Raw genomic sequence first — 27,194 nt, forward strand, 5'->3', positions numbered from 1 at the left:
CTGTGTGGATAGTATTAGGTGTAAAACCATAGGAATGCAAGTAGCAAATTGTATTCATTCTTTTACTTGGTGGTTAATGCTGGCATTTAGACCTTAGCAGCAGCTTGTTTGTTAGCACATTAGAGTAAGCATTAAAAGCTTGTATCACTCTCCCTCTAGGATAACTGTATTTCCAGTAAACCCCATCGTTATAAGTATCTTACATCAGTGATATCTGGTTCCTCAAATGTAGCACAACTCACTGGCATTACCATTAATGTTGCACATATCTTGCTTAAGTCAGAGTAAAATTTGTTCTGTTCTCTGTTTTATCAGTTCTTCTGTAAACCCATCTCCTGACAAAGTTACTATCTCTGACTTTCAAACAAGAAATGTTCACATAGTCTTCTGGCTTGGTGGCCCCTTGTCCATAGATAATTAGATATCACAGTGCATAGTACCCCTGTACCTTTCCAGAGATTAAGTTCTTTCCTTGTGGTCTTAAATATTCATGGATTTCTTTCATATACACTGTAGGCTTTCTTTTTGTTTTTAATGATTCGTGGGATACAGTTCTGGCAGTCCAGCATCAGGAAAGAGGCCTCTCCTGTTAAAAGCCTTATTAAGGTCAATTCACTGTTGGGAATATTTTTAGTCCACACGTCATGGAAGCAGTAACTTTTAAAAAGTCGGCTATGGTGACAGATAAGTTGAAGAAAGAGTAAAACACCCACTAAAATTAACGTTACACAGTTACTTTCCTTCAAATTAGATAACTACGGTACTTAGTCTGCAAACACAAAACAGATATTTCAACATGGCGGTAGGTTACTGGCTTCATACTTCTCCGCCATCTGTCGGTGGCTGAAGAAGGAGCAGGGCACATTTCACTGACGACCGCGACTGGAACAAGAAATCAGCAAGGACAAGATGAAAAAGTAGAATTGCTGCACTTTGGTAACCCTCCAGAACCAGAAACCTAAAACTGTGAAAATGTGCCGTCAAAACTGGTAATAGCTAACAACTTCTTTGACATTTGAGTTGCTTAGTTAATTGGCGGGCTAGTAAACTAACGTTAGCAACCAGACGTGTAGTCAGAGCTCCAGCAGCAGCACAGCCGACACAAATGACTCCTCAGCAGCAGGTTGTGTTCCGCCAGCCGCACCCCTCCATAATCACCCAGAAAGTGCAGTTAACTTACAAACTCTTTTTGCTGGAAAATGCCCGGAATACACTTGAACAAGAACTTCTCAACTTGACCAACAAGGTAAAGTTAATTTGAATGCCAATTTAGCATGCACATATCTTAACATAGCCTATGAGGATATCATTATCTGTAAACTAATTTAGCTAGCAAGCACACAGGCCTATGGTCAAACCGTCTGCTACCCCAAACAGATAAGTTGTAATGTGGCTAGTTAAATGGAATTAAAAATTAAAATCACGTGTAATTGTTGACAATCAATGAATAACGTATTTTTATTACTGACATTTTCCAACTATTTGATTCATCATGTAGTCTATAAGATGTCCATAAGTTTCACTTTTCCTTCAGGCCTATGAAGAGGTTCAAGGTTTCTTGAATTCATCTTTTCCCAATGGTGTGTTCAGGGATCTCGCAAATGCTTTGGATGCAAAATGTCAAGCTGTCGACAAGCTCTCAACTTTATTAAAAGAGCTCACAGTTGGTAAGTCATGAATTAATCATACAATTATAGCTGCTAATGTGATATTGCAGATATCCATGTGTGTACACAAATGTACCAAATTTCTTGATATAATATAAATGCCAGCATTACGGGTGTCCAGTGTGTGATTTAGGAAAAGATTTTCAGTGCATCTTAATTTAACAAAACACTCTCTTTCTGCTTTTCTCATCTTTACAGAGCCACACGTTTGTGTCAAAAATGGAGTGAGAACAAACCAACTTCAGTCACTCAGACACAAAGGGATCCTAATTACAGATGTTCTCAAGTTTGGGCAAATGTTGCAGAACTCGCTCATGGCGAGCTCCATAGCCAAAGCAGTCCAGGTGCTTGGAGCCACACTGTCCCTTCAGCAGTTGAAACATTTCCTCATCTCCCAGCCTGCAGCGGTCCAGCAGGATGACATGATGTGTAGCATCTCATCCAGCTCCAACAGCGCCGTTGCGACCACAACCTCACCCTCTCACTTAAAAGCTGAAGAAAAAGAACATGCTGTTGTTTTTGAGGAGAAACGCCCACCAGATGCTGTGATTCTTCCACCTGTCATTATTCAGAGTCCCAAGATTAACACAGAGAGGCCACCACTACTGCTACCTCCCATACAAGTTATACTCCCAGAGATCAGTAACCCAAAACCATTGAAAATAACACAGCTAATAAGCTGGGGATGTGAGGAAGATGTCCAGGTGCAACACCAAAAACAAACATCCTCTCAGCTGCTTCACTTCCTCAGAGCAAAAGCTAAAAACATGGGGGCACTAGAGGTCAATGTCATGGAGTGGAACAAAAGTAAGTACACTTCAAGTTCGCCACAGTCAATGTCGTCTACCATCAAAACACAAAGCTACCAATTCAGACACGTTGTGAAAGATGATCTGATTGATACGCTAGCTCCGAAAACATTAAGTGCAGACATTGAAAACCAAGCCCCAGTCTTCAGAGTGAAGAGAGTAGAATCAAGTGGCTCTCTGACCTACACTTGTGTGATTGCAACAAAGACTGAATTATGGGATTTTGGAGAGATCTTCACAGAGGTGGGACAGGGAGACTCTGAAGCCAACCCCTTGGAAAATAACAGCAGAAATATAACAGCTCAGATGGAGAACTCGTTTGTAAACATCCAGTGGAAAACCCAAACTCTCCCATGCGCACAACCTGTACATGAGCGCAATTCTGCTGGTGCAAAAACGCCAGCGATCAACGGTATTACCATTTCTGAGTTCCAGATCCGGAGGTTTGAAGAGGCTGAAGTTGTGGTGTCTCATATTGTCAGCCCAGGCAACTTCTACGTTCAACACGCAGACTCCATCATGAAGCTGCAGGCCCTTGTCACAGAGTAAGTCCTTCAGCATGGATTCTAATCTCTTGTCTGCTTTTTCTCAGCTTTTCTCAACCCTCATTGATTCCCTGATCACATTAACAGAATTTAAAGAGCCACTTATTCCTTTTTGTTCATTATTGCTTTCTTTGTAGATTTTTTTCTTTTTTAATAATCCACATTTCTGGTTGTCATTATTTTTTCTCATTTGCAGCAGCTGGAAAGCCAGTAGTTCATATGCTGAGCAGAACTACATTCCAGACATTGGAACCCAAGTAATGGGTTGGTTCCCTAAGCAGGAACAATGGTGCAGGGCTCAGGTGACGAAGATATGTGGAGTTAGTGGAGGTGGGTCCAATTTTGTGTTTTGGAATGGTTTTGCAAATGCATTCCTCTAGATGGTAGCAGTGTCATTTTGCTTGCCTGTAGCCACTTGGGAATTCCTTACATGCTTTTTTAGCTTAACCTGCCGTCCTCTCTGTCTTTTCAACGTCAGATAATAATGCCACTGATGGTGCTGGGAGTGAGACATCCATCAAGGTGGAGGTGAAGAGGCTGGACCACGGTGACACTGCCTGCCTGTCCCTGTGGAACTTAAAGGAGCTGACCCCAGAAATGGCTGTCCTACCACTTCAGGCTTTACAGGTCTCACTGGCAAATGTGAGTGTTTCCCTGCTGACAATGTTGGCTTCATAATTTTTCATATGTATGTAGAGTACCGCATAAAGCTCTCACTGAAGAACACGTTAAAATTTTCAGCGACAGGCATACAGATTATCCCTCTCAGGATTTGCATACATGGAAATGGTTAACATACTCTGCTCTGCTGTGAGACTAGACTCAGTTGCAGGATTGGTGTTTTTCCACATGATTAGTCACAGCCTTATCTATTGCTCAGTGATAAAGGAAATGAATTATCTCAGTTCATGGTATTTTTTGTCTGCTTCCTCCCCCCTAGGTGATGCCTGTGAATGGGAGTGATTGGACTGAGGAGGCAATAGGCTGGTTCCAAGCAATGGTGCACAACAGGACGCTCTATGCCAGACTTTACCCACAAGGGCCCAAGGTTGAGCTGTTCTTGGAAAAGGGAAAGCTCGGAGCTATGAGGTACTTAAGTATGAAACACAGTCAGTTAATTGTGAATTATAAATGAATAGAATTGTAAATGGCGAAAAATCTGAAGTCGCTTCGATTTATTGACACATCTAATGTTGTTTCTGCCAACAAGTGTGCCCTTTTGTTTTGTTTTACCAGCTATCATTGTACAAATTATGTATTTTGTTGAATTAAAAAGTAGTATAGTGACTGAATATATGCTTATATTGACCTTATAATGTGTATATACTGTACAGTTTCAAGGCCAGTAACTACCCAATATCTTAACTGGACAAGGATATTATCTTAATTTCAGGAGGGGTGCATCCCTGTCTTTGAGACTGGCCCAGAACGGACATGCAAAACATTACAAACTGAGGAATGTGAGCCTCATGAAAAGAGGTAAGTAGAGTTACAGTTTAGAAATTGTTTACCCCAAATTGTGCATCTACAGTAGGTGGCAGTATAGCCTGTGTATGACCAGACCACTCATTTTCATTCTAAGTCTTCCCCAGTGCCACCACTCTTCATTTTCACTCAAAATCTTGTGTTTTGCTTTTTAGGCACTGGTCAACTTACCGTGAGTAAGCGGGATTCTGAGTGGGAGAAATACCTCATCTCGTGCTATACGCAAAGCAAGAAGTAATTCAGAAAGCAGGGAACGTGTGTAGTTGCATTGGTGTCATTTTGTCTGGCTTGTGTGACAGCCAACCAATGTTAAATTTTAAACACAAATGGCAGCCCTGCCATGTAGCAGACAAATCTAAACACTGAGACATGTGATGATTCTTAAATGAGAGATAAATCATCCAGTTTCACTGGACCATCTGTGTACAAGTGACAATACAGTGGACTTCCAGTAAAGGTTACACATTGACAAACTGCAGTAATTGGTAGTTTGCAGTACAAGAGTAAATCAAGAATTTTTGCATTAAAAAATAAAATGCAAGTATAAATGAAAGTTTTGAATTACAACTGAAGGCACTGACTGGATTAGTACATTTAGTAGCATGTATCAGCTTTCTTGTGTATTTTCATATCTTAACATTGCAGTTCATAAGCTATTTTCTGTTTCGGTCGTTAACATTTTTTAGAGTATAACAAATTGTGACTCTGTTGTCTTTAAAGCAGTGCTAGAAAAGTGTTAAACAAAAGAATATTTTTTCATACCTTTTTATGTGTGTATGAAGAATGGGGACATGAATATCTAATAGTGGTTCGTGTTGTTTTATTTTCTCTTTACAACATGGTTTTGTGTGTCTGCATTCTGTACTTTATACTTAACATTTTCTTAAAAGCGAGGAAGTGTGTCTCAAGTCCTGGTTATTCCAGCCACTAGACGGTGCCAGTTCAGTCTGATTATCTGCCCTCTATTAAGTGATACTTGATTTGTCTGTATGCTACATACAGTAGGTCCATGTTATTAATTTTTTTATGTATCACTTTCCTTTGATAATATTCATTATTAAAGCCATGTTGCCTTGGGTAATATTGAGTTCTTGTAAAATGGCAGATCTATTATTTTGACTGTACAGTATATATATCTCTACTTTCACAATAAAACTGTTATCTACAATTGTATGCCCTATGTTTCTGTATTGTAGAGTAGTGTATCTTATATAGAGAGATTATAAATGAGGTTTAGTTCATTCAAAGAATTACCACGCCACCCAAACCTTCCCACTACATTTGTCACAAGTAATGCAGAAATGCTCATGGCACAGTGAACTGCTGGAGGTCATCTGATTGTACATGACAAATGACTACATTGTGTTTTCACTTGCATTCAGTTTGTTATTACTGTAAATTACTGTTTCTACTGTTATAGGGAGGAGTTTGACCAGAACAAATGGAAATCTCAGTTGATAATGGTAAAAGGGATTCTAAGACACAGATCCTTATTTTAAATCAGAGGATTATGAGAGCATGTGGATTGAGTTTGCATCCCTCATTGTTTAATAGGTTGTTCACATGCTGTACCTTAGCTCAGTCATAGGCACACTTGTGCTTTATAGCAGATTGCAGACATTACTGTGAAGTAAGCTTTAATATTTGTTGTCCTTTGTCCCAATACAGTATCATTAAATATGTCATGTGCTCACAAATAGATATCAAAACAATGGAAGCAAATTTTATACAAAAGTAATTATTGGTCAAAAGCAGTTTAGGCCAAGATTGTTAGTTCCCCTGTAAAACATCAGTAAGAACAGCACCTGGCACAAAACATAAAGTTAATCTAATTTCATGTTCAGAATTACAATATCTTTGCTTTACTTACAGTTTGGCAGCATTTAAATTTGTGACATGGTTATGTTACAAAAATGAGACGGCTGGTCTTAATTAAATCTTGTGTGTAAAATTAAGACTTATATTAGTGTTTGCATTAGTTGAACAGCTCATGTATTTTCTGCAAACCTGTTGGTGACTCTGTGCTCTCAATGACAGGCTGATGGTCGATGGCTCAGGTCAAAAGCTTCCTTCACTTCCCTGCCCTGCCAAGCACAATAAATAATGTGGCAGGCTGAGGCCTTTTGTGTCCACACAGATTCCTTCTTTTGCCCGGGGTAGGCGGAAATCGAGGCGTTTGATCTGAATTCTAAAGAGTCTTGTTGCAGCCCAATAAAGGCTGCCATTGTATGTAAATAGTTTATATAAGAGCATATGACAGCTACGGTGCAGGGCAGTGGCTAGTGGCGGAGGAATGATTAGCATTTTCCAAACGCATGGTGTTCTCAATCCAGCCTTTTGGCTTGCTAAAAAACACAATATTTTAATTCATTTCTTCCCGCTTTGTACACATTTTTGTGTACCAACACAGCTGAAGGTAAAATACATGTCTATCATTTAATTCTGTTTTATACTAACATTCAGTGTGGAATGCGGTCAGATTTTATGTGAGTGATGGCTGACATTCCCTATTGCCTCGACTTGACAAATACCTGCCAAGATGTTGTTTAAATCATCATTACCCTTTACAGTGGTAATATTTTAATGAATCAGCTTTTTTATTAGGCAAATCTGATCAAGTCTGTCTGTAGCCTTTCTGACAAACAATAGAGGTCTCTCACTTGTCTTAAAAAAAATCTCATAATGAGATGGATGTCTTGCTGGTTCCTTGGAGAAATGTGCTGGCAGTCTGTCTGCAATTGGGCTGTAGGTCAGTTTGGGAGTACAGTATTAATACAGGGTGAGCAAATCACGTGGCTCGGTGAATGTTTTGCAATTGGCTTCATCCTGTTGCGTCTTGTGACGGTGCGCGGTGGTAGGCCATCACCCCAGCTTTTATACGGCCAACTTGCGACTTGGCAATTCTTTTCTGTTGTTCCTCACTCTGCCAAATCCAGCTTGATGTTCAGGCCACACCTCAAGATGGTCATCTTTGGACCCGGCGCTTGCACCGCTGGCTGAGCCTGGTAAACTTCTAAAAACTAATGTTACAACAGTTAGACTTTTATTAAATTACTAAATTGTGGACGACAACAATAACTATAAGCTATTTAAACTGATAATCTGTTGCTACAAATGTGACTTTTGTTCAATATAAAGGGCTAAATGGTGCATGTTTTACTTTTCCTGAGAGACATTTTGATAAAATGGCTTTATTTTATATGGTTATACATTAATAATATGGTAATAACAGTTGACCTCAAACTAGAGATACAACTTAGCCTAGATCCATATAGCCTTGACTGAAAATGTAACCTTTTTTTGCAGACCTGGAGTCGAAAATGAACTGGGGGACCTTTTATGCCGTGATCAGCGGCGTAAACAGGCACTCTACCGGCATTGGACGCGTTTGGCTCTCCGTCATCTTCATCTTCCGTATCCTGGTCCTGGTGGTTGCTGCTGAGAGTGTTTGGGGAGATGAGAAGTCCGGGTTCATCTGCAACACCCAGCAGCCCGGCTGCAATAGCGTCTGTTACGACCAGTTCTTCCCCATCTCGCACATCCGCCTGTGGGCGCTCCAGCTCATCCTGGTCTCCACCCCCGCCCTGCTGGTGGCCATGCATGTGGCCCACCGACGCCACATCGACAAGAAGATCCTGAAGAGGACGGGCCGCTGCAGCCCCAAGGAGCTGGAACACATCAAGAACCAGAAGTTTCAGATCACCGGAGCTCTGTGGTGGACATACATGATCAGTATCATCTTCAGAATCATCTTTGAGGGGGCTTTTCTCTACATCTTCTACTTGATCTATCCAGACTTTAAGATGGTGCGTTTGGTAAAGTGTGACTCGTACCCATGCCCCAACACAGTGGACTGCTTTGTGTCCAGACCGACAGAAAAGACCATATTCACTGTGTTCATGCTGGCAGTGTCTGGGGTGTGTGTGCTGCTTAACCTGGCTGAGGTGGTATACCTCATAGGCAGGGCCTGCAAACAGTGCTTAGGAGGCTCTGAGGACGAGTCCAAAGTAGCTTGGATAAGTCAAAGATTGCCTTCTTATAGGCAAAATGAAATCAATCAGCTGATAGCAGACCATTCTCTCAAGTCTAAGTTCACTGTGACCAAAAAGAGCCCAACTGAGAAGGCTGAAAGGTGTTCTGCTTTCTGAGACTCTGCCTGTCCTGTTCCCTTTAAACTAATCAACAGTAATCACACATGTCCATGCAGCGTGTTGCTCTGCATTAATGTCACATATTCTGTATATTTGATCATTGTCCGCATACATGTTTAGACATTTATCATTCAGTCAATCGCTTATTGATTCAACAGTTTTTTTCTGTGTTAGCTGCTGTCAGAACTTGTCTAAATTATTTGGAGCCAGTAGTGAAGGTTAAAGGACCAAACCAGTGTTTTTGCATGTTTCAGCCCATTTACTACAAATGACGGTGTCAACAATTTGCCAAAGCTCAAATTAATTTGTTTGTTTTAGTGGTTTCATTTAAATACAGTATGAGAAGCAACTTGCCAAGGCGCAAAGTTTCTTGTACTAAAGAAACCATGCCTGTGGGCATCAAACGGTCATTCATTTTTGTCAAACTTGTGTCATTGGTGTTTGATAATATACAGTTCAAATTATGAATTTGTTTAAAAATCCTGCAGGTGTGGCAGGTTGGTGAATAGCTGCCATCAGTAGCTGTATTTTAAAGCTATGATGTGTGAAAATCATGCCATCAAGCAAATTTTGGTTTGAAAAAGATAACATGAATATAAATAGTGAGAATTCATTCAACCACATTTCAGATGCTTTATCATGCAACAATAATGTAGCTTTGACACAAAAAAGGATGGTTCACCTATTGAAGAAAGTGACAAATCGATTTTCATACCATACTTCAATTAAAGGAAATGGACAGCTGTCCTGATGTAAAACATTACAAACTAAAAAAACTCTAAGCTTTGGAGTATGCTAGTAGTAATATAAAGTATACATGATTTCTGGTAAATCGGCCAAAATTAGCAAAAACACCGATCTGGTCTTTTTTAAAGAAGCAAAGATTACCTTAGAGATTAAAATGCTGGATAGAAAGTGAACTTTTTATTTACATCAAAAAAATATTGTTAATATGTACTATATTCAAAGCTAGGTAATGGAGGAAAGTGTCATTTATGTGAGCAAATGCCATTAAATGTTAGTAACAGCCCTTTAAGCAACGGTATGCTTGGATTTTATTAGACAGTTTTACTTATTTGCTTTTGCTAAACTTTGTGCAGACAGCTGTAACTATTATGTAACTTAGCATACTGCAATGGAAATAATAAAACAGTTGGTGCTAGAAAACCAAAGAAAGTTTTAAAACACTGACCAGATATGGACAACTGTCACTGGATATTATTGTTCCACAAGTGATTAAAAAATAAATAAATTTGAAAACAGTTTTCCACAAACATATCTTTACTACTGTAAACTACTATTAATAATATATGATATCTCGACAGAGTAGTCAGAATGGTGCACAAACCAAACGTATTTACTGTGACATTTCAATAAAGCTACATCCTGGAGACTTTCCAGGCCTGATTCACTAACATCAATGGAGGTACTGGTGAAGATGCCACATGATATTCAACTGATGAAATGGCAAAAATACAATAATTCATTCATTCGTATTCCTTCTTCACTTGTCTGCTGGGTCACTTTTAGAATATTGCAAATCCCAGTACTGTATATATGTCTTTGGATTTGTATATCTTTGTATTCAGTTATGAATACTGCCTACTAATTTCATTGTAGCTTCTGTTTGAGGTGATCTTCTTTTGTTGTTTCAGAAAAAATGTTTGAGGTTGACCTACTTTTTAACAGACCCATCACTGTCTGACAGTTGCACTTGCTTTCCTTTATATTACCCTGCATAGTAGATTATTCAGTGTATCTCTGGTCCTGGAAATTTAATGTCCCATACGCTGGTATCTGTTTATACAACTGTTCTGTTATAAAGTTATTCATATTGTTGTGCACACAAAAACCCTGACATTGACATTTATGCCTAAATGTACATATATCAATTTACATCCGGGTAAACAATCCAGTTAATATATAAAATGGGTTGAAACTATACATGTACATTATGTAATATAAAGAAATAAACTGCCTGATAATTTGACGTTATTTGAAGTTATTTTAGTAAGCATACAACTTTCAAAAAGGTGTACCAAATGGGTCAAATAACTAAGGACAGTAACCTTACTAATTCCACAAACAGTGTTTTCCATTTTAATACTTAAAATTGGGGCTTATTCCATTACTGATATGTTGAAACTGAACTTTTCCACCAGCTTTCCTCCTTCCTGTCACTGCGATTTGTAACTTGAGGATGCAAATGGCTACTCATCTCCAAATCATTCCCCCCATGATAGGAGAGACCCTCGTGCTATATTTAGACCCCAGAAGCACTTGTGGCCAGACAGACTTAACAGACAACATCATTGGCCAGCTGCCGTGTCATTCACTGTAACAGGCGAGTAGAGGGGCTTTAATAGTTTACATTAGGGAGTGTAACCTGTGCCAAATTTAACCGCGGGGGGGTTGAGGGAGGGCAGGCCGAACATGGTTGAGAGTGTGTCCAGCAGGTTACTTGTGTGTTGTGGTCAGTGGAAGACCCCGGGGCCTGGATCCTGATTCCTGCCAAAACAAAAGACAGAGTCAGTGGGTTTGTCGTTGTGGAACAGAGGTTGTGGCCACCAGAAGTCCACTTTTCCTGTCCATTCAAGGACATTGCTGGGGCCCCCAAAGATCAGCTTTGCACTGAGGCCTGTCAGCAAAGCAGGCGGCCTCATGGACCCTCGAAGACGTGCCGGGCTGCACCACAAGGGATGTATAAGCTGACAAGGTTGGTAAATGTGTCCTCTTTGTGATTATTTGTTTATTTAAACGTTGTGGATTTAAGTACTTTCGGGAGTTAAAGTTAGACAAACCTTAGACAACTTATTTAGGGTACACGTTGTGGCCGAAGGCTGTCGTTTGTTTACCGTCTTGTGTGAGAAAACAATGTTAGGAGTTGCACTCTTGAGAGAACCACTTTATTTTTTAATAATATTCACCATATTATTATATTTTGTCATGGGGCATTACATAGTCTGAGGGGTTTAATATTTAAAGCATACATTTGTTTAAACCCAGTCAACAGTTGTTAAAACACTAGATAGAATTATTAGTGGTGGCTCTCTTCACCTGCCATATTTCAGCAGTCTTCAAAAGTATTCTCCCTCACTGTACCCTACTCTGAATTTGCTGCCCTGCTACTGTACAGCACATCCATCAGAAGAAGGATATATTTGCATTGCTCCTGTAACATAATGTGTTACAGGAGCTGACAGTACCGACATTACTCAACTGTTTCTAATTCGCACTTCCACCACATCTGCCTGGTGTTTGATTTCACCTCCTGTGGATCATGTTGCTGTGGCTCAGGCCATGAAGGCCAGGAGCCACAGAATCATGACTGGAACCTGCCCGTCCCCCTGTCCACACTTGCCAAATATATACCCTCCTAAAGTAAATATAATCCTGTCTATGTCCACGTGGAAAAGGCCACTACCTGCTCAGCAGCAGAGTCCCCCAGTTGTACACTCATTTGGTCTGAGCTCTGCTGAACTTGGTGAGAGATTTTAGAGAATTTCTAGTCATCAGGAACACTGAAGGTTACTTTAACCTCTAGATTGGTATTATTTAAGTCATTATTTTCATGTATTTGCTTTGTAGACAAATCTATACATGAGTTACAAATGAAACTGAGAAACTGTTTTTGATTGTTTTTGTACTTCCAGTCCCAGATCTGAGCTCACACAGCCATGGGGGACTGGAACCTGCTGGGAAAGCTTCTAGAAAAAGCCCAGGAGCACTCCACTGTGGTGGGGAAGGTGTGGCTCACTGTCTTGTTCATCTTCCGCATCCTGATCCTGAGTGCTGCGACAGAGAAGGTGTGGGGCGACGAGCAGTCAGGCTTCACCTGCGACACCAAGCAGCCCGGTTGCGAGAACGTGTGCTATGACATCACTTTCCCCATCTCCCACGTCCGCTTTTGGGTGCTGCAGATCATCTTTGTGTCCACGCCTACGCTGATCTACCTGGGACACATCCTCCATCTGGTGCGGATGGAGGACAAGCACAAGGAAAAGGAGAGAGATCAAGACAAGCAGGCCCTTATTGTGGATGCTAAGCACAAAAAGGCTCTGGTGAGGGACAAAAAGGGAAAAGTGCGCCTGCAGGGGGAGCTCTTGCGCACATATGTCTTTAATGTGGTCTTTAAAACCCTGTTTGAGGTGGGCTTCATTGTGGCTCAATACCTCTTGTATGGCTTTGAGCTGAAGCCAATGTACACATGTGACAGACCGCCCTGCCCCAATGTGGTAAACTGCTATATATCCCGTCCCACAGAGAAAACCATCTTCATCATCTTCATGCTGGGAGTTGCCAGCGTGTCTCTGTTCCTTAACCTCATAGAGATCTACCACCTGGGCTTTACCAAGTGCCGCCAGGGCATCACCTTCAGGAGAGGTGAACAGTCCTCTGAGAGTATCCCCAAGGAGCCCAGCGAGGCCGCAGTGCCGTTTGCACCGAGTTATGACGACTACTTCCACCAAGTGCAGCCAGCCTACCCGCCCGTACCCAGCTACAACCTCACCCCTCTGTCTGAGGGCACCGAGTCGTCCTTCCACCCCTACCACAGCAAGGCGGCCTACAAACAGAATAAGGACAACTTGGCGGTGGAAAGGAGCAGCAGCAAGCCAGAGGAATGTGACCTGAAAGGAAAGAAGGGAGCAGGATCAGCCCCTGGGTCACCTACGCAGGCCAGGCCCAGCCGCAGTGCCAAACACAGCAACAACAAGACTAGAATAGACGATTTGAAGATATGAGAAGGTTTATGTTTCTCTGAGGGGTCTTAAGTTGCAGTGAGGGGATCGTGTGTTGTTTGGAAGCATTCATACATGCTGAACTGAATCCCCTCTTTAAGATGGCACAGTTTTGACTCATTCCAACTTAGAAGGGAGTGGCATTTATAGGGCACACAGAGAAGCTGCAGTTGTACAGAAATGTGTAAAGACTGGTTCAATAATCGCCTTTGTAATGAACTTAGACCTCTTCAAGTAAATTCTGCTCCACTGAGAAGTGTCCCATAGCTGGGTATTTCTTTTTCTTTCGAAAAACTTAATTGGATTTCACATTAGACTGTAGCATTAATGGTATATGGTACACCATTTGTGGCAACACCATATTTTCAGTCAATGTTGATTACTGTACTAGTGTTTTTTTTATTGATTTGTGTATGGTATGAATCTTTCCACTGTTCACTATTATCACTGAGAATCTAACAAAATCAACAAAAAGTACTGTCTGCTCAGGTTTTACATTCAGAGTATCTTTTTTTCAATGTGTGATGAATGTGAATGAAGTCAAAAATGCAACTCCATGTATAAAGTTGCCCAAACTTTGGGAACAGAATCCAAGGCAGAAACTTGTTCAGCACTGGCCTGACCTCACTTGAGGAAATCAGATAGGGAGAATAGTTAAATTTAACTTCCTTAAACAGTTTTGAGGTCACCATCTAGCATAGTTCACTTGCTTAGACTTGAAGTGAAAAGTTGTGCAATACCTGACAACACATTGGACACTGGGAATATTGTACGTAATTCCAGGACGCGCCTCAAAAGAAATTGCACTGGTCTCAGGAGTTCCCACATTTGTACTTGACAGCCAGCAAGTACATAATTATAAGCACATTGGTTTGTTTATCCTTGTTTATATCTGTTTGTCCGATTTGTTTTCTGTAAAGCACTTGTTGACAACCATATTTGTAAAACTGCTTGAAATAAATCTGTCTTAAATTTGTAAGGTTAGCAGTGCATTTATGATCTCAAGTCTTTATCAGGAAAAAGGGGAACCATTTCACTGGAACACATGTTGCAACTGTTATTTCATATTCCTGAAACAGATAAATCAAGATCAACTCAGGAGTGGAAACGATAATATTTGGTAATAGTTTCTATACACAGTAGCTTCAACATATAGTTTATCTTTTAGAAAAAAAATTGACTTTTTTATTTTTTTTAAACACAAAACTCTGAAATTAGAATCTGGAGCTCAAGTCATTAGTATCTACACACAAACATTTCAGCCTTTTACAAACCGACGTGCTTGAGCAGGAATAAACATGTCATGTGTAAAGTCTTTGCTGTCTGCATTTCCCACACATGCACATCTTACACTCATCTGTGCCAGGAAAGCACAGCACACAGGCACCCCTGGTATGGAAACCTTGAAATGAATGACATAGTCATGACGTGGAAGCTCTCTCATACCTTTGGACTGGTATGTTCATTATTTTCTCTCAATGATGTGTCAAGGGAAGAACAAATAGATTTTTTACTTAAATCTAAATGTCTTAAAAACAAAAGAGTGCAATTTCTGACTAAATAAATTGCTCTTTCAACTGTTGTTTCTTGATGTGTTGGGATGTGATTGAGTGTAGTCTGGGCATACTATTCTTAACTTTAGTGTGTTGTGGTGCCAGAAACAATATGTTTCAGATCTCCCAGACAAAACAGTCAGGAGTGTTATTTGTAATGTATGGCTCCATAAATCTGTAAGTAGACCAGAATAGTCTCTGATTCTAAAAAATGTCTACTTTAACGAATGAAAATAGATTATTTAAAGTTATTTTAAGACATACATCATCTTAAAATATAATAAAGTGATCATCTTTGAGAAAAGGGTGTTATGTGTTTTAGAAATTTTGACAGATGAATAGATGTGAGTTATGAGTAAATACTGATATCCAGCACTTTGAAATGAAATCCTTTTAGTGTAAGGCCAACATTTCAAATTGTAACTGCATCAGAGGGACAGACCATTATAGAAGACATACCGTGTAGCACATTTTCAGAGATATAAAGCATATTTCAATAAATAATATAAGGCTACAAAATGAAATCTATTATATGAGCATAAATATGGGGTAGTTTTTTGTATAAAACTGCCATAACTTTGATCAATGATGGGTTATGTATTTTGTAGCTCTGCAAGTAAAATCAATAGCAGCACGATCAGTTATACACAAATGACTTACTTAAAAAAGCGAGGCCCTCATCAGTATTGTCTTTGGATCCTCCCCTTGACCAAGAGAAAAATTGCAACACTCTCCCCACAAGATACAATACAGTAATATAACACTATTGAATCATTGGTATGATCTTCTAAAATATGGTAAAATTCATTTTACCATTAATAACTAAAAGTGCACAAAGAATTTACCCTAATTAAAAACTTTATATTTTATTTATATTATCATTTTCACATAGCCACCAAATCTCACAACAGAAGTGGAATTAGCCATTGCTAAACCTATGGCCAACATAACAAAATGATGCATCCTTTTTACTGAATATTCCAGCCATTATTTATTTTTGGACCAAGAGCTGTCACTGTCACTTACATTTTACTTTGAAGTAGTTTTGCTTTTTGTTAAGATGCAGGTGGCAAGGTGGGAGCTGCTGTAGGATAGTGACAAATTACATGCTCTCTGGACAGGTAATGTTCAATGACTGAAGACCCTGTTGCACTCTCCCAAAAAGATTAGACCACACACATACACACGTAACCCTCCCCCTTTTCTGAACCCCCACCTTCTCCTGTAATAATTTTTGTCCAGTCCCTAAAAACAGGGGAAGATGAAATTGCTACAAGGGTATTAATGTCACTTGGCCGTTGTGTAGTGGCTACTATTTAGCTTACCTTACTCATTAGAGATGAGGGGCTATTTTTTTCAATTTTCAAATACAAAGGAAAGCTATGAGCAAATGTAAAAAGTGCTCTGAGGGGGCCAACAGCCTCCCAATGACCTTTCAGTTAAATTAAAAACTATATCGCTTTAATCTTATATAAAAAAAACCTCCCACAATATACAGTACACAGTTGAATGCAACAAAACACCTACACACAAAAAACACACAATAAAAACTAGTAAATATCAGCAATGCTTTTATAGTCTATGGGGCTAAGATATATTTAAATATGTATTAGCCTATAGTATTTCTTAATCGTAGGGCACCAAGAGAATAAAGACTGAGGACACTTTCAATTTCTGCAGATCTTCATAAAAACCTGCACAATAATTATAAACTGTCAAAAATAAGTAATACTCCAGTTCTATTGTTTCTTCAGGGCTAAAGCTAGTAATTATCTTCTCAAAAGCACCTGAGCAGAGTTTCATGGGAAATAACATCACAGACTAACACAATAAAGCGCTGCCATAGTTATGTGTAATGTTGCATATAATTTTATGTGTCCAGATGAGTTATTCTATCACTTTATTCTGTTTGTTCCCTGTGGTGCGATGCTTTATATTATTTTCCACCAGCTGTAGCACAGTACTCTACTGCCCTCTCCCTTTACTTTTACTTAAACACTGACACACTGCTAATCTGAGGGTTGCATCTCCTGAGCATGCCATCTGCTGGGCAAAGTCACAGAGACACCTTTTGTGTCACCGCATTTTGTAATGCCATGTCTGTTTTAATTTACATGTTACTGGCAAACAACTGAGTACATAAAATAGTGAGCAGTTATTATGATGCATTCCTATATATCTGTCTAATCTGTTCAATTAGGACAAAGAGTCAGTACTGAATGTGTATTGCATTTTAGGACAGGCAGGGCGCAGAATAAAATCATCAAGGAGCATTGTTGAAGTGTTTATTTAATCCCTGACTCAAGTAAGTGTTTTGCGCTCTCTGGCCTGTTTGCCATCACACTGACACTATGCACCCAACCTGCTAATGTGTGATAAATGACAAAGAGCCAGAAGCAAAGTCTGCCCTTGCACCAACTTTGCGTTGCTGCAAGGGTACGCTTATGAAATATCAGCCAAAAGGAAAAACGGGGCTTTGGATGTTTGCTGACTGAATCAGTCTGATTGCTTGCAGGCCTGTCACCTCATCACCAACACCAGCCTTGTTAAACTCAATGCAGCCTGCACAGCTCCAACACCAAACTCTGCAGAATACAGTGTGGGAGCCACACATAGCACAGAAGGAAATGAACTGAAATCAGCTGCTGACATGGTTTCTGAGGCAGAAAATGTCATTATTGCTTGGCATCTGTCAGTTCTTGTCTTGGCTTCCATGTTTTGTTGTCTGTGGGAACAGGCTGACTGTTTGCTGCCACCATGTGACAGCTGGAACACTCTGCAGAAGGAAATAAGGTCTCTCATGAACAGAGAGTCTGAGAAGACTTGAGAGACAGCTTGTGCTGTTATGGCGACTTGATTGATTCTTTTCCCAGGAAAAATCAGGGTAATTAACTAAGAAAGTGAAAGATTTTTTTTCCTGTGCACACAATATAAAATATTTATCACAATAAAATGCCCTGATGTGTATTCTGCTTTGAAAGAGGATGGATGAGGTAATCACTTATATGATAGCATTTTGTTATTGCATGTTAGGCCTGTTACTATTGTGACAGTTGAATTTGCTTCTGGGATAAACACTAACAAATTATCCATCTATGACAAAGAGCCACACAAAGACTCTCACATACACAGTTTGTTTTCAACGGAAGCTCTGATTTTGACTTAAAAAGATAAATAAAACTAAGCTGACATTCCCGAGTCCCTAAGCAAATAAATGCATATACTGCACGCACACACGTGCATCTCGGTTCACATGTTTTGGTTTGGTGTGGCTTACACAACAGATGGTAGGGGAAGTCATGGCCTCCTGTGTGATGCAGCTTGTTTATCACATGCACAGACCTCGCAATGTTCATCACAGATTTCATCATAGTATCTTCTTAAAGATAAAAACCTTTATTAAGCCAGTAATATATTTCATATGTGGCAGGCTTAAGCCACTGATTTTTAACCTCAAATCTTTTCAGTATGACTGCTTACTATACTTTTATTATACATTTTAAAAATATGGCATATAGGAAACCTTTTACGTTGACATAAAAAAATTTTTGCATCTGATTTTGTCTGTGTCATTAGAGTACTGTATTCTTCATAAAGAATATCAATAGCAAATTGTGCAAAGGGTTTCATGTACACTTGGGCATGCCCACAATCTTAGAAAAAATAAAAATCTGCATTGTTTTAGTGAACCAACAAAAATACCACAAAACCTTTGAAAATATGTGTAGCAACTAAAAAATTACAATTTTTCTAGTTTATTTGAGCAAGTCAACATTCTCATCTGCATCACACCGACTTCACATACATCTTCAAATCACCAAACATCTTCAATACAAAACATTTCTTTAAATACAATTTGATGTTGCAATAATTTTCTAATTTAAAGTTCCAAAATATCACTGAGTTCACAAACACTTTAAAACAGAAAGAAAAACACTTGTTTACAAGGACAAACAGATGAATCTGATTATTTTCAGGACAAAATATGAAGATTTTAATCCAAAATGCAGCACGAAAGTTGAGCACATTATGAGTTTATATTGAAGTTAAGAGTCATCTTTAAATGTATGCAGATGAGAACAGAAATTTGAGGACAGTATGATCAATTCAGTTGCACAAACTCTCACAGAATGGATGTAGAGCATTTTGGAATCAAATCCTTCATACATACACATTACAAGTACATACAGTGTGTGTGTGTGTGCACACGCACGCCTCATCCAAAACCCAAGATGTTTTCCTACAGGACAAACTCTTTACTGTGAAGGGACTTCTAGCACTTAGCCAAATGGCAGCTTATAACAAAGCCTCTTAAAAATAGGGGCCGTCCTCTGTCAACAAAAGTAACATTTTCAGAGAACAAAAAGTGGGCCTGCTGAGGCTGGTGAAAAAACACACCCAACAGCCTCCACTCCCCCATGCCAGGGAATGATAAAGTAGTTTCTTGCTTTAACCTTGAGTTAAAGCCTAAGCGCAAACCAGATCCCCTAACTTTCTGGTTGGTAGATGGAGCTGTATTTAGCCCATGGTGGTGGTGGGGGGCTGTGGATCCATGCCCGTGTCTGTCCGTCTCCTCTGGTCTTACGAGCTGATAAGGACATGCCTTAATCGTGTTTGCCCTTCTCCTTAGGCGTGCCTTCGTTCCAGGCCACATAAACAAACAAAGCCAAAACCACATGCACAGCGAGCACTGCAACAATGGCTGCATAGAAGTAGCTGTCAGAGCTTGACATCTTCATTGAACCTAGGAGGAGGTAGAGAACAGTTAAGAGCGATGACAAGCGGCTGCATCACAGTGCCAGAAGTGCGGGGGTGTCTAGATCATTTTTCATGTGAAACTTAATCAGGATTAAATTCAAATTAAAACTTGTTTCAATGACCATTTCAAAAATAAGAGTAGGAGTAGGCGATATGATGATTATCTTGAGATGATAAAAAACTGTTTACCATGGGAGAGTTTTCTACACCGTTTATACTGTGATACCTAACCCTTTGATATCTCTGGTTGTATTGGGTCATTGTGGGCAATATCGTAAGCCAATCAAGATAAACCAGTCAACGTGATAAAGTACCTGAAATTCTTTAGATATGTAATTGGACACAAATAGACATTCTCATCTGGTTAGTTTACCTATACGTGGTTTCTCAATTGAATATCAGGAAAATGTACTGTATCACTCACTTCATATGTCAATATTGCAATCATGTAAAATTACTTATACCAAGACAGAAAATGTTGTCAATGTCACCTAAATAAGAACAGTGTCATCATTAGAAATAAAGTTAATAATGAAAGCCACAGTTTGACCCTGCAGAAGATGTATAAATGGTTCTGTGTATAAATGTCTTGATTCTTCATCAGTGGAAGGAAGAAAACTGCAAACCATCTTTTTTTAGTCAAGTGTTACTATTGGAGCCTGGCTGATAAACTGGCTGGCTTATATGATTGGCCGATATTCCCTTTTCACAGATGTATTGATATTTTGATATTCGCACATATGTTGGCCAATATATATATAAATAATAATAATTTAAAAAAATTATATATATATATATATATATATATATTTATATTTATATAAGTATTGTTAGGGCATTTTACACCACTATTCAAGAGAAAACAAAAGAGATATGACAGGAAATCAGGGGAGAGATGGGGAATTGTTTGTAATAATTTACAATATCTACTGATATATTGTATTGGATTTTTTTTTTAACTCTCCAATATAAATATTGGCCTAAAAAACCCAGTCTCAGCCAGGCTCTGGTTACTATGCCATGCAAAGCTTTTTGACTTTAAAGAAGAGGGCAGTTTGGGGTAGCATCCTCCTTTCTTCTAAATTAGTGAAACAAAATAAACATTTCAGGGCTGGCTTTGCCCTGCAAACACAAACATTGTAGTGTGACAAACTTTACCCTCAAAGATGTACGCCTTTGATGCGAAGTAGAGTCCAATAGGCAGCGTGACCATCAGGATAGTGAAGAACAGCAGTGTCTTGAGGGCTGAAACCAGGGAGCTTTCATTTCTGCAGAGGAGTACAAGTTCATGAGTCAGCCGAGATACAACAACACAGCGACCTTACTGTTAAGGAGCAACGGGACTCTCATGCTGACTACTGATGTGGGAATGTCCCCCGGCGATGATTTATGTTGTGTTCCAGGATTACGCCACATTCAATAAAAGTCTTTTGTAAACGTTGGCACATGTTCAGTATCAAGCAGCACAAGGGGACGGGGGTTTTAAGGCCAGGCGTCACTCCACAGACATAACGCTAGTAAACTAAGCTAGCTAGCAAACATTAGCGGTTCGTTTAAAGTAACTGATTGTTTCCTCACCCTCTAAAATAAGGCGACGGCTCGGCTGAGGCGTCTGAAGATGCTCTGACAGATCCGTCCATTGCTGGTTTGATAGGAGGCGAAATCAAGATAAACACGGGAAATGTAATCGGTTAATGTTTGCGTTTCCCTGTCTGTGTCGTGTTATCACTGTTGAAATCCCTTCTTCCGCATAGGATCATAGGACCGTCACATGACGCCAATTAGTCTCGCGAGGCCAGACTTTATGGCAGTATTCATAAAGCCTGGTTCATGTCCTGCAGAAATAAAGGGTTTTTATGGATCTCTGAGTTTATTTCTGTAAATACTGGTTACATTATCAACATGAAAGCAATGTGTCTCTCCTTTGTATGCGTTTTCTGAAAGGGCTGCCTGTCATTTGCATTTTTTTTGACCAGTGAGTAGAGGAAGTGTTCAGATCCTTTACATAAGTAAAAGTAGCAATACAACGATGTAAAAATACTCCATTACAAGTAAAAGTCCTGCATTCAAAATCTTAAAAGTACAGAAACATTTTCAACATAATGTATAAAATGTAGGCCTATGTAATCAAAAGCATAAACGTACACATAATGCATCAGAATTGTCCCTTTCAAAGTTGTATTATTGTAGCCTACATATTGTTGGATTATTATTAATGATGCACAAATGTGTAAGAAGTATTTTAATATTGTAGCTGGTTATTTGTACTGCTTTAAATACTGCTGAACAGTGGTGACTACATTTACTCAAGTCCTGTATTAAGTACGAACTTGAGATACTTTACTTGAGTATTTCCATTTTATGCAACTTTATATTTTTCACAACATTTCAGAGGTAAATATTGTACTTTTTACTCCACTGCATTTGTCTGACAGCTTTGGTTACTAGTTACTTTCAGATTACAATTTTTCATACCCTTCATGTGCAGTGAAAACCATGTATCTCCAAATTTGGTGATTCTGAAACTGAAGGATTAATTGGTCCTTTATGGGTTGAGAAAATGCTTCTTCTTCTTAAAGGCAGAATAAGTAGGATTTGTCGGTTGCTCTTTGTAAACATACAATTAAAAGTTGGCCCCTCCTCCCCGGCTCAACGGTGCAGCGGTGGTTGACCGAGCTAAAGAGTGAATGAAGCGAGGGAGCAGCGTTAGCAAGAACACAGCAGTGAATCAGAGAAAAGTTTTTTTCTGATTGTTTCACAGTGGTTATGTTCAAGCACAAATAAACACGGCCACACCTCTGCACAACCCTGTGGGAAGGAGCCACAATGCTGGACTTTGTGTCCGAAGTAAAGCTTCATCCTGTCTGCCTCTGCTCTGCCTGTGTGTGTGACCGAGGTCAAACAGACACACAGACATCCATAGACTCGCATACCAAGCCTATCTGTACACCTCGTTTTAGGGCTGGAGAGATCTATGACACAGACAGAGAGCACCGGAGAGAGACGAGACAGGGATGTAACCCAGGCACTATGTATTTGTGGAGTCCCGACCACTGTTATTGGCTGGGGGCTACACACCACTGCCCAAAGGCCACACACTTCTAGTGGGTCATAAGTGATGATTGAGAGAGATTATTTTTGTATGAGTCTATACATTGTTTTTTAGGAAAATCCTATTCATTCTGCCTTTAAGATAAATAAACTATTTAAAAAAAAAACTTGGATTAGCTGGAAAATGCATTGTCACAAAGCTGAAATCAGGGCTGTTTTTCCACACATTCTCATCTCACGTCACCTGACTTTGTAAAGGCTTTCTGGCAGCCCAGTGCGTCTACAGACATTAAAGGGTACCTTGTGCGTCTGTATGAGATGCAAGGGGCGTGACAAAATGTCGGTATTTGATGACCTGGGAATGAGAACGGAGGCTGGTTTTTCTCATGAAAAGTTGACTTTTTTGAGATACGTGTTTCTCACAGGGCAGCATCACTACAAACATATTTTAATTTGATAGAATATGATGCATTGCTGTAGATTATTATTAAACATCTACAGCAGTAAAATGTGACATACACAGTTATTCCAGCAGTAATATTAATCCACAACCATTTTACCGGGGACCATTTTATTACAGAATGAGGAGTTTTACTTTTTCTACTTTAAGTAAATTTTGCTTACATACTTTTACTTAAGTAAAGTTTTGAATGCAGGACCTTTACTTGTAGTGGAGTATTTTCAGTGTGGTATTAGTTCTTTTACTTAAGTAAATGATCTTCTTCTGTTGATTAGTTTTATTCATAACAATGCATCATATTTTTAAAGAGATCATATGTTTTGTATGTAAAATGAATCTGCAAAGTAACTAGAATAGCTTGCAGGTAAAGGAAGTGGAGTAAAAATTACAATATTTGCCTGAAATGTAGTAGAACAAAAGTATAGAGTAAATGACATTTACTCTAGTAACTTCTAACATCTGCTGATTTTTATGAAACTGTATTGTAACCTGGAATACTACATTTTTTACACGCAATCATACAAATGTCTTTCTTTTTCGTTTTTTCATGTCTGATTTTTGTAAAGTCACGTTATGTCGTTTCTTTGTTATGTTGTTTTAATTGATTTAATCGGGTAAGTAGATTTTTCAATCTATTTTGATTCATGGTAGGTGGTATACATTCTCTAACTCTAGGTGCAGAAGCCTTCTAATATACCAGCAAATGGTCAAATCAGCATCACATAATAGTTTAGTTAAACTCTGATAAGTTTTCAGAAACTGGCTTTCAGAAACTGAATCAGGAGCTGTGTAATGTATGGGTAGATTTATAGCCATTATAATGGGCTTTTTTAACAGTTAAAACATATTTTTCCTCACATTAAATGTTTTACAATTGCCCATTCATATCCCAACATCACTGTCCATTTTTCTGTTTCCCATAATCAGGCTCTTAAAATAGAAGCAAAGATAGGATGGATTTAAACATGAAAGTTCATCACTCAAGGATCATTTATTGCAGTCTTGACATGACGTAACCTCAGTTTCCCCAGTGGCTGTACAAATCACATGTACAGTATATGCTTGAGCACCCTACATTCCTGAATAATGTAACACTGCAGACAGTTTCCTGTTTAATTGCAGATGTAACAGAGAGCCATTTAGTCCATTTCGTGCCGACTATATACATTTAGTGTCGTGCACTGGCACAAGTCTCCCTGGCTGAGTGTCACGGAGTGGCACTTTCTGCTCCAGTTGGCTTTGTTCTCACTGGGCCCACACTCAGCAGGTTCCCCAAAACACATTTCATTTGAAAAGACTCTCGAAAGGGACCAGCCAGAACCATTAAGAACAATCCAGTGATGTGTGTTCAAAATAATAATTTTGCTTTCTGTGGCAATTTCACTCCCGAGCACTTACCCCACAAAGAGCCCAAGACATCACCGACTCTGTAGATGAAGAGGATTGTCAGGGTGAATCATATTATTCTCAAATCTGGTGCTGGATGAACCACCAAGAGCAATTTCAAAAATAATTTTCTGCCTTTTTTGTTTTGTTAGATGTTGCACTTTGGAGACAGCACGGGGGAGAGGTTTCAGCACAGTGTCCCTCAAACCCTCCTTCACTTACAGCAAGATCATGTGTGTACAGGCCTGTGTGTTGACTTGTAACACTTAAAACACTTTTTGGTTGGTTGGTCTTTTTGTCCATCAGCACCATATGTAGACATCTTAATAACAGATGTTAATACCTCTGTCAATATCAATGTGACATTTTTCAGAGGCACGGTTTATATACAGTAATAGACCTGCTGGTATTATTTGTTATAGGCTTTGCTGCTAAAACATTAAACCTAAAACATAAATGTACCTCAAAAAACAATATAATCAGAGTATTTTTTTGTAAACGCATGCAATAGATAATGATGCATTTTTCAATGTTTATGAATCATCACTATATATATGTGTGTGTATATATATATATATATATATATATATATATATATATATATATATATATATATATATATATATATATATATAAAATCAAACACCTTTTCATATAGGAACCAAGGCACGTCATACTGTATGTTAGCTTTTAAAATCTAACCATCCCACATCCCACAAGTAACTACAACCCTTTTTTCTAATTGTACAGAAAAATATCTCAGGCTAATCATTAGAACTAGCAATAATTAAAAAATATACAGTGGCCCCTTTTCATAAACAGCCCATCAGTAATTATTCTAGATTTTAAGATTACAATCCAATACATTTTATTTTCTCTGGAAACAGATGCAAAGCTAAAAATTAATTAGATGGTTTGTTGCAGTGAGCTTTGGGAATAGACCATGGTGGGATCATGAATTTTAATAAAACAACCTCCTCTAAAATTAGAGTTTGACAAAAGTAATGTTTTCAATGGAATAACAATGTGTTGATTTGGTCATGGGGTCTTCTATTGCGAGTTCAATACTAAATTGTCTTTCCTCATGGATCCTGACCTCTAACATTTGGAAGTATTTCCCATGGCTCTCTTTGTCTGGACTCCCCTCACTATGCCTTTTGCATTCCATGTGTCACCAGCACTCTAAGTCAAACATGAGGCACCCAACACCTGTTGTTTTGACCAAGCGACACTGTGTCCTTCAGGAAAGTGTCAAATGGGGAACTGTTACTATGAATGAAGTTTCCATTTAAAATGAGACTAAGAATAAAAAACACTTTAAAAACGGTTCTGTGCTATTCATAGCTTTGTCATTTTGCTCACAACTGCTGCTAATGGTGAGAGGACTGTTATTGGCAATTGTCAGCAAGTTTTTTGTGTTAGTATTTTCCTCTTGTGTGCTAGTACATTTATTCAAGTACTACTTAAGTACAGTATTTGACAGCATTACCATTTTAAGTTAAGCAGTTCCACCAAGTATTCAAGGCACAAAAAGGTAAAATTATCCAATATTTCACAATTAGTGCACAGATTAGAGAAAAGTCCAAAATATGAATACAGATTTGTGCAGCAGAACTTTGTTTTTTTCTTCTTTCCTGCCCTGTTAATCTTTTCACAACCCCCCAGATTAATCTTTACCCTTTGGAGGGGGCCTGACCCCTAGGTTGGGAACCATTGGCCTAAACATCTGAACTGTATGAAGTAGTTAAAACTAGCTCCACCTCAATCAGCTATAACAGTAAAATTCTTCTTAAATATATTACTAACAGGTACCATCTTTCTGTGGATCGAGTACTTTTGTTTTTGGTATGTATAACTGATAATACTTCTGTACTTTTTGAATGCAGACTTTTGACTTTTACTTGTAATGAAATTTTTACATCGTTGTATTCATATTTTTACTCTAAGTACTTCCTTCACTACTGGTACCATGGAAAACTAGAGGTTACTGTCAACAAACAAGGAGCATGAGAACATATTGCCAGGTAGAAATAATTGAACTTTTACACATTCATCTATAGTCCCCTCTGCTGTACATGATTCAGTCTAAAAATAAAGTCAAGAAATCTGACGCAAATAATCACCATCATCCCTATTTCCTGCTCTCATTGGCTTCCTTGGACCCACGACACCTAAAACCTCCTGGTAGTATTGTGACCCACAGCCCATCGGGACATGTAGGAACACATTATATGCATGAGAACACAGGCAGTGCTAAACCCAATGCACAAATCCATTAGGAGACTTGCTATTGGGGCAGCAGGCCCACTGTTAGACCCCACTGCTGTAAAATGCACTGATGTGCAAGAGCTGTAGAAATTCCTCTGTGCAAAGAGGGAAGTTAGGTCTGGTTTCATCCAGCGGGTGAAAAAACCATCATGTCATGCTAGTGTTGGGGCATATAATGCCTCATTCCTGATCCACTTTGTGTTACCCACATCTGTAGCAGTGTTTTGCTGTTGTGGAAATAATCTCCCACAAATGAGAATTTGTATCTTCGAGGCCTCTCCCACACACACACCACTGAGGAGGAAATAAGCAAGTAAAAACA

At 39.1% G+C, this 27,194-nt stretch overlaps 2 protein-coding genes and 1 pseudogene across 3 annotated transcripts; 2 read left to right on the forward strand and 1 right to left on the reverse strand.

Moving 5' to 3' along the window:
- Positions 1-792: 792 nt before the first annotated feature.
- LOC122880495 lies at positions 793-10,647 on the forward strand (annotated as a pseudogene).
- A 392-nt stretch (positions 10,648-11,039) lies between these two features.
- On the forward strand, positions 11,040-14,375 carry LOC122880478 (gap junction alpha-3 protein-like). Of its 2 annotated transcripts, none has more exons than XM_044205647.1 (2): positions 11,040-11,373; positions 12,311-14,375. In XM_044205647.1, the coding sequence occupies exon 2, from the start codon at positions 12,335-12,337 to the stop codon at positions 13,397-13,399; it is 1,065 nt and encodes a 354-aa protein (XP_044061582.1). In that variant the 5' UTR covers positions 11,040-11,373; positions 12,311-12,334; the 3' UTR covers positions 13,400-14,375. The 2 variants fall into 2 exon arrangements, with proteins under 2 accessions (XP_044061582.1, XP_044061583.1); XM_044205648.1 differs by lacking the exon at positions 11,040-11,373 and adding an exon at positions 11,501-12,141.
- Positions 14,376-18,688: 4,313 nt separating this feature from the next.
- On the reverse strand, positions 18,689-21,473 carry vma21 (vacuolar ATPase assembly factor VMA21). The gene is made up of 3 exons (XM_044205649.1): positions 21,286-21,473; positions 20,866-20,975; positions 18,689-19,693 (listed from the first exon to the last, which is right to left on the reverse strand). The coding sequence occupies exons 1-3, from the start codon at positions 21,345-21,347 to the stop codon at positions 19,554-19,556; spliced, it is 312 nt and encodes a 103-aa protein (XP_044061584.1). The 5' UTR covers positions 21,348-21,473; the 3' UTR covers positions 18,689-19,553.
- Between the last annotated feature and the right edge of the window lie 5,721 nt (positions 21,474-27,194).

Source organism: Siniperca chuatsi, linkage group LG8, assembly GCF_020085105.1.
Source record: "Siniperca chuatsi isolate FFG_IHB_CAS linkage group LG8, ASM2008510v1, whole genome shotgun sequence".
NCBI lineage: Eukaryota > Metazoa > Chordata > Actinopteri > Centrarchiformes > Sinipercidae > Siniperca > Siniperca chuatsi.

Excerpts from the sequence above, each read along its gene's own strand:
- LOC122880478 (XM_044205647.1), top strand. The coding sequence starts at position 12,335 with ATGGGGGACTGGAACCTGCTGGGAAAGCTTCTAGAAAAAGCCCAGGAG.
- vma21 (XM_044205649.1), bottom strand. The coding sequence starts at position 21,347 with ATGGACGGATCTGTCAGAGCATCTTCAGACGCCTCAGCCGAGCCGTCG. Across the intron at positions 20,976-21,285 it reads CCGTCGCCTTATTTTAGAGG|AAATGAAAGCTCCCTGGTTT; the intron begins GTGAGGAAACAA and ends ACTCCTCTGCAG. Across the intron at positions 19,694-20,865 it reads AAAGGCGTACATCTTTGAGG|GTTCAATGAAGATGTCAAGC; the intron begins GTAAAGTTTGTC and ends ACCTCCTCCTAG.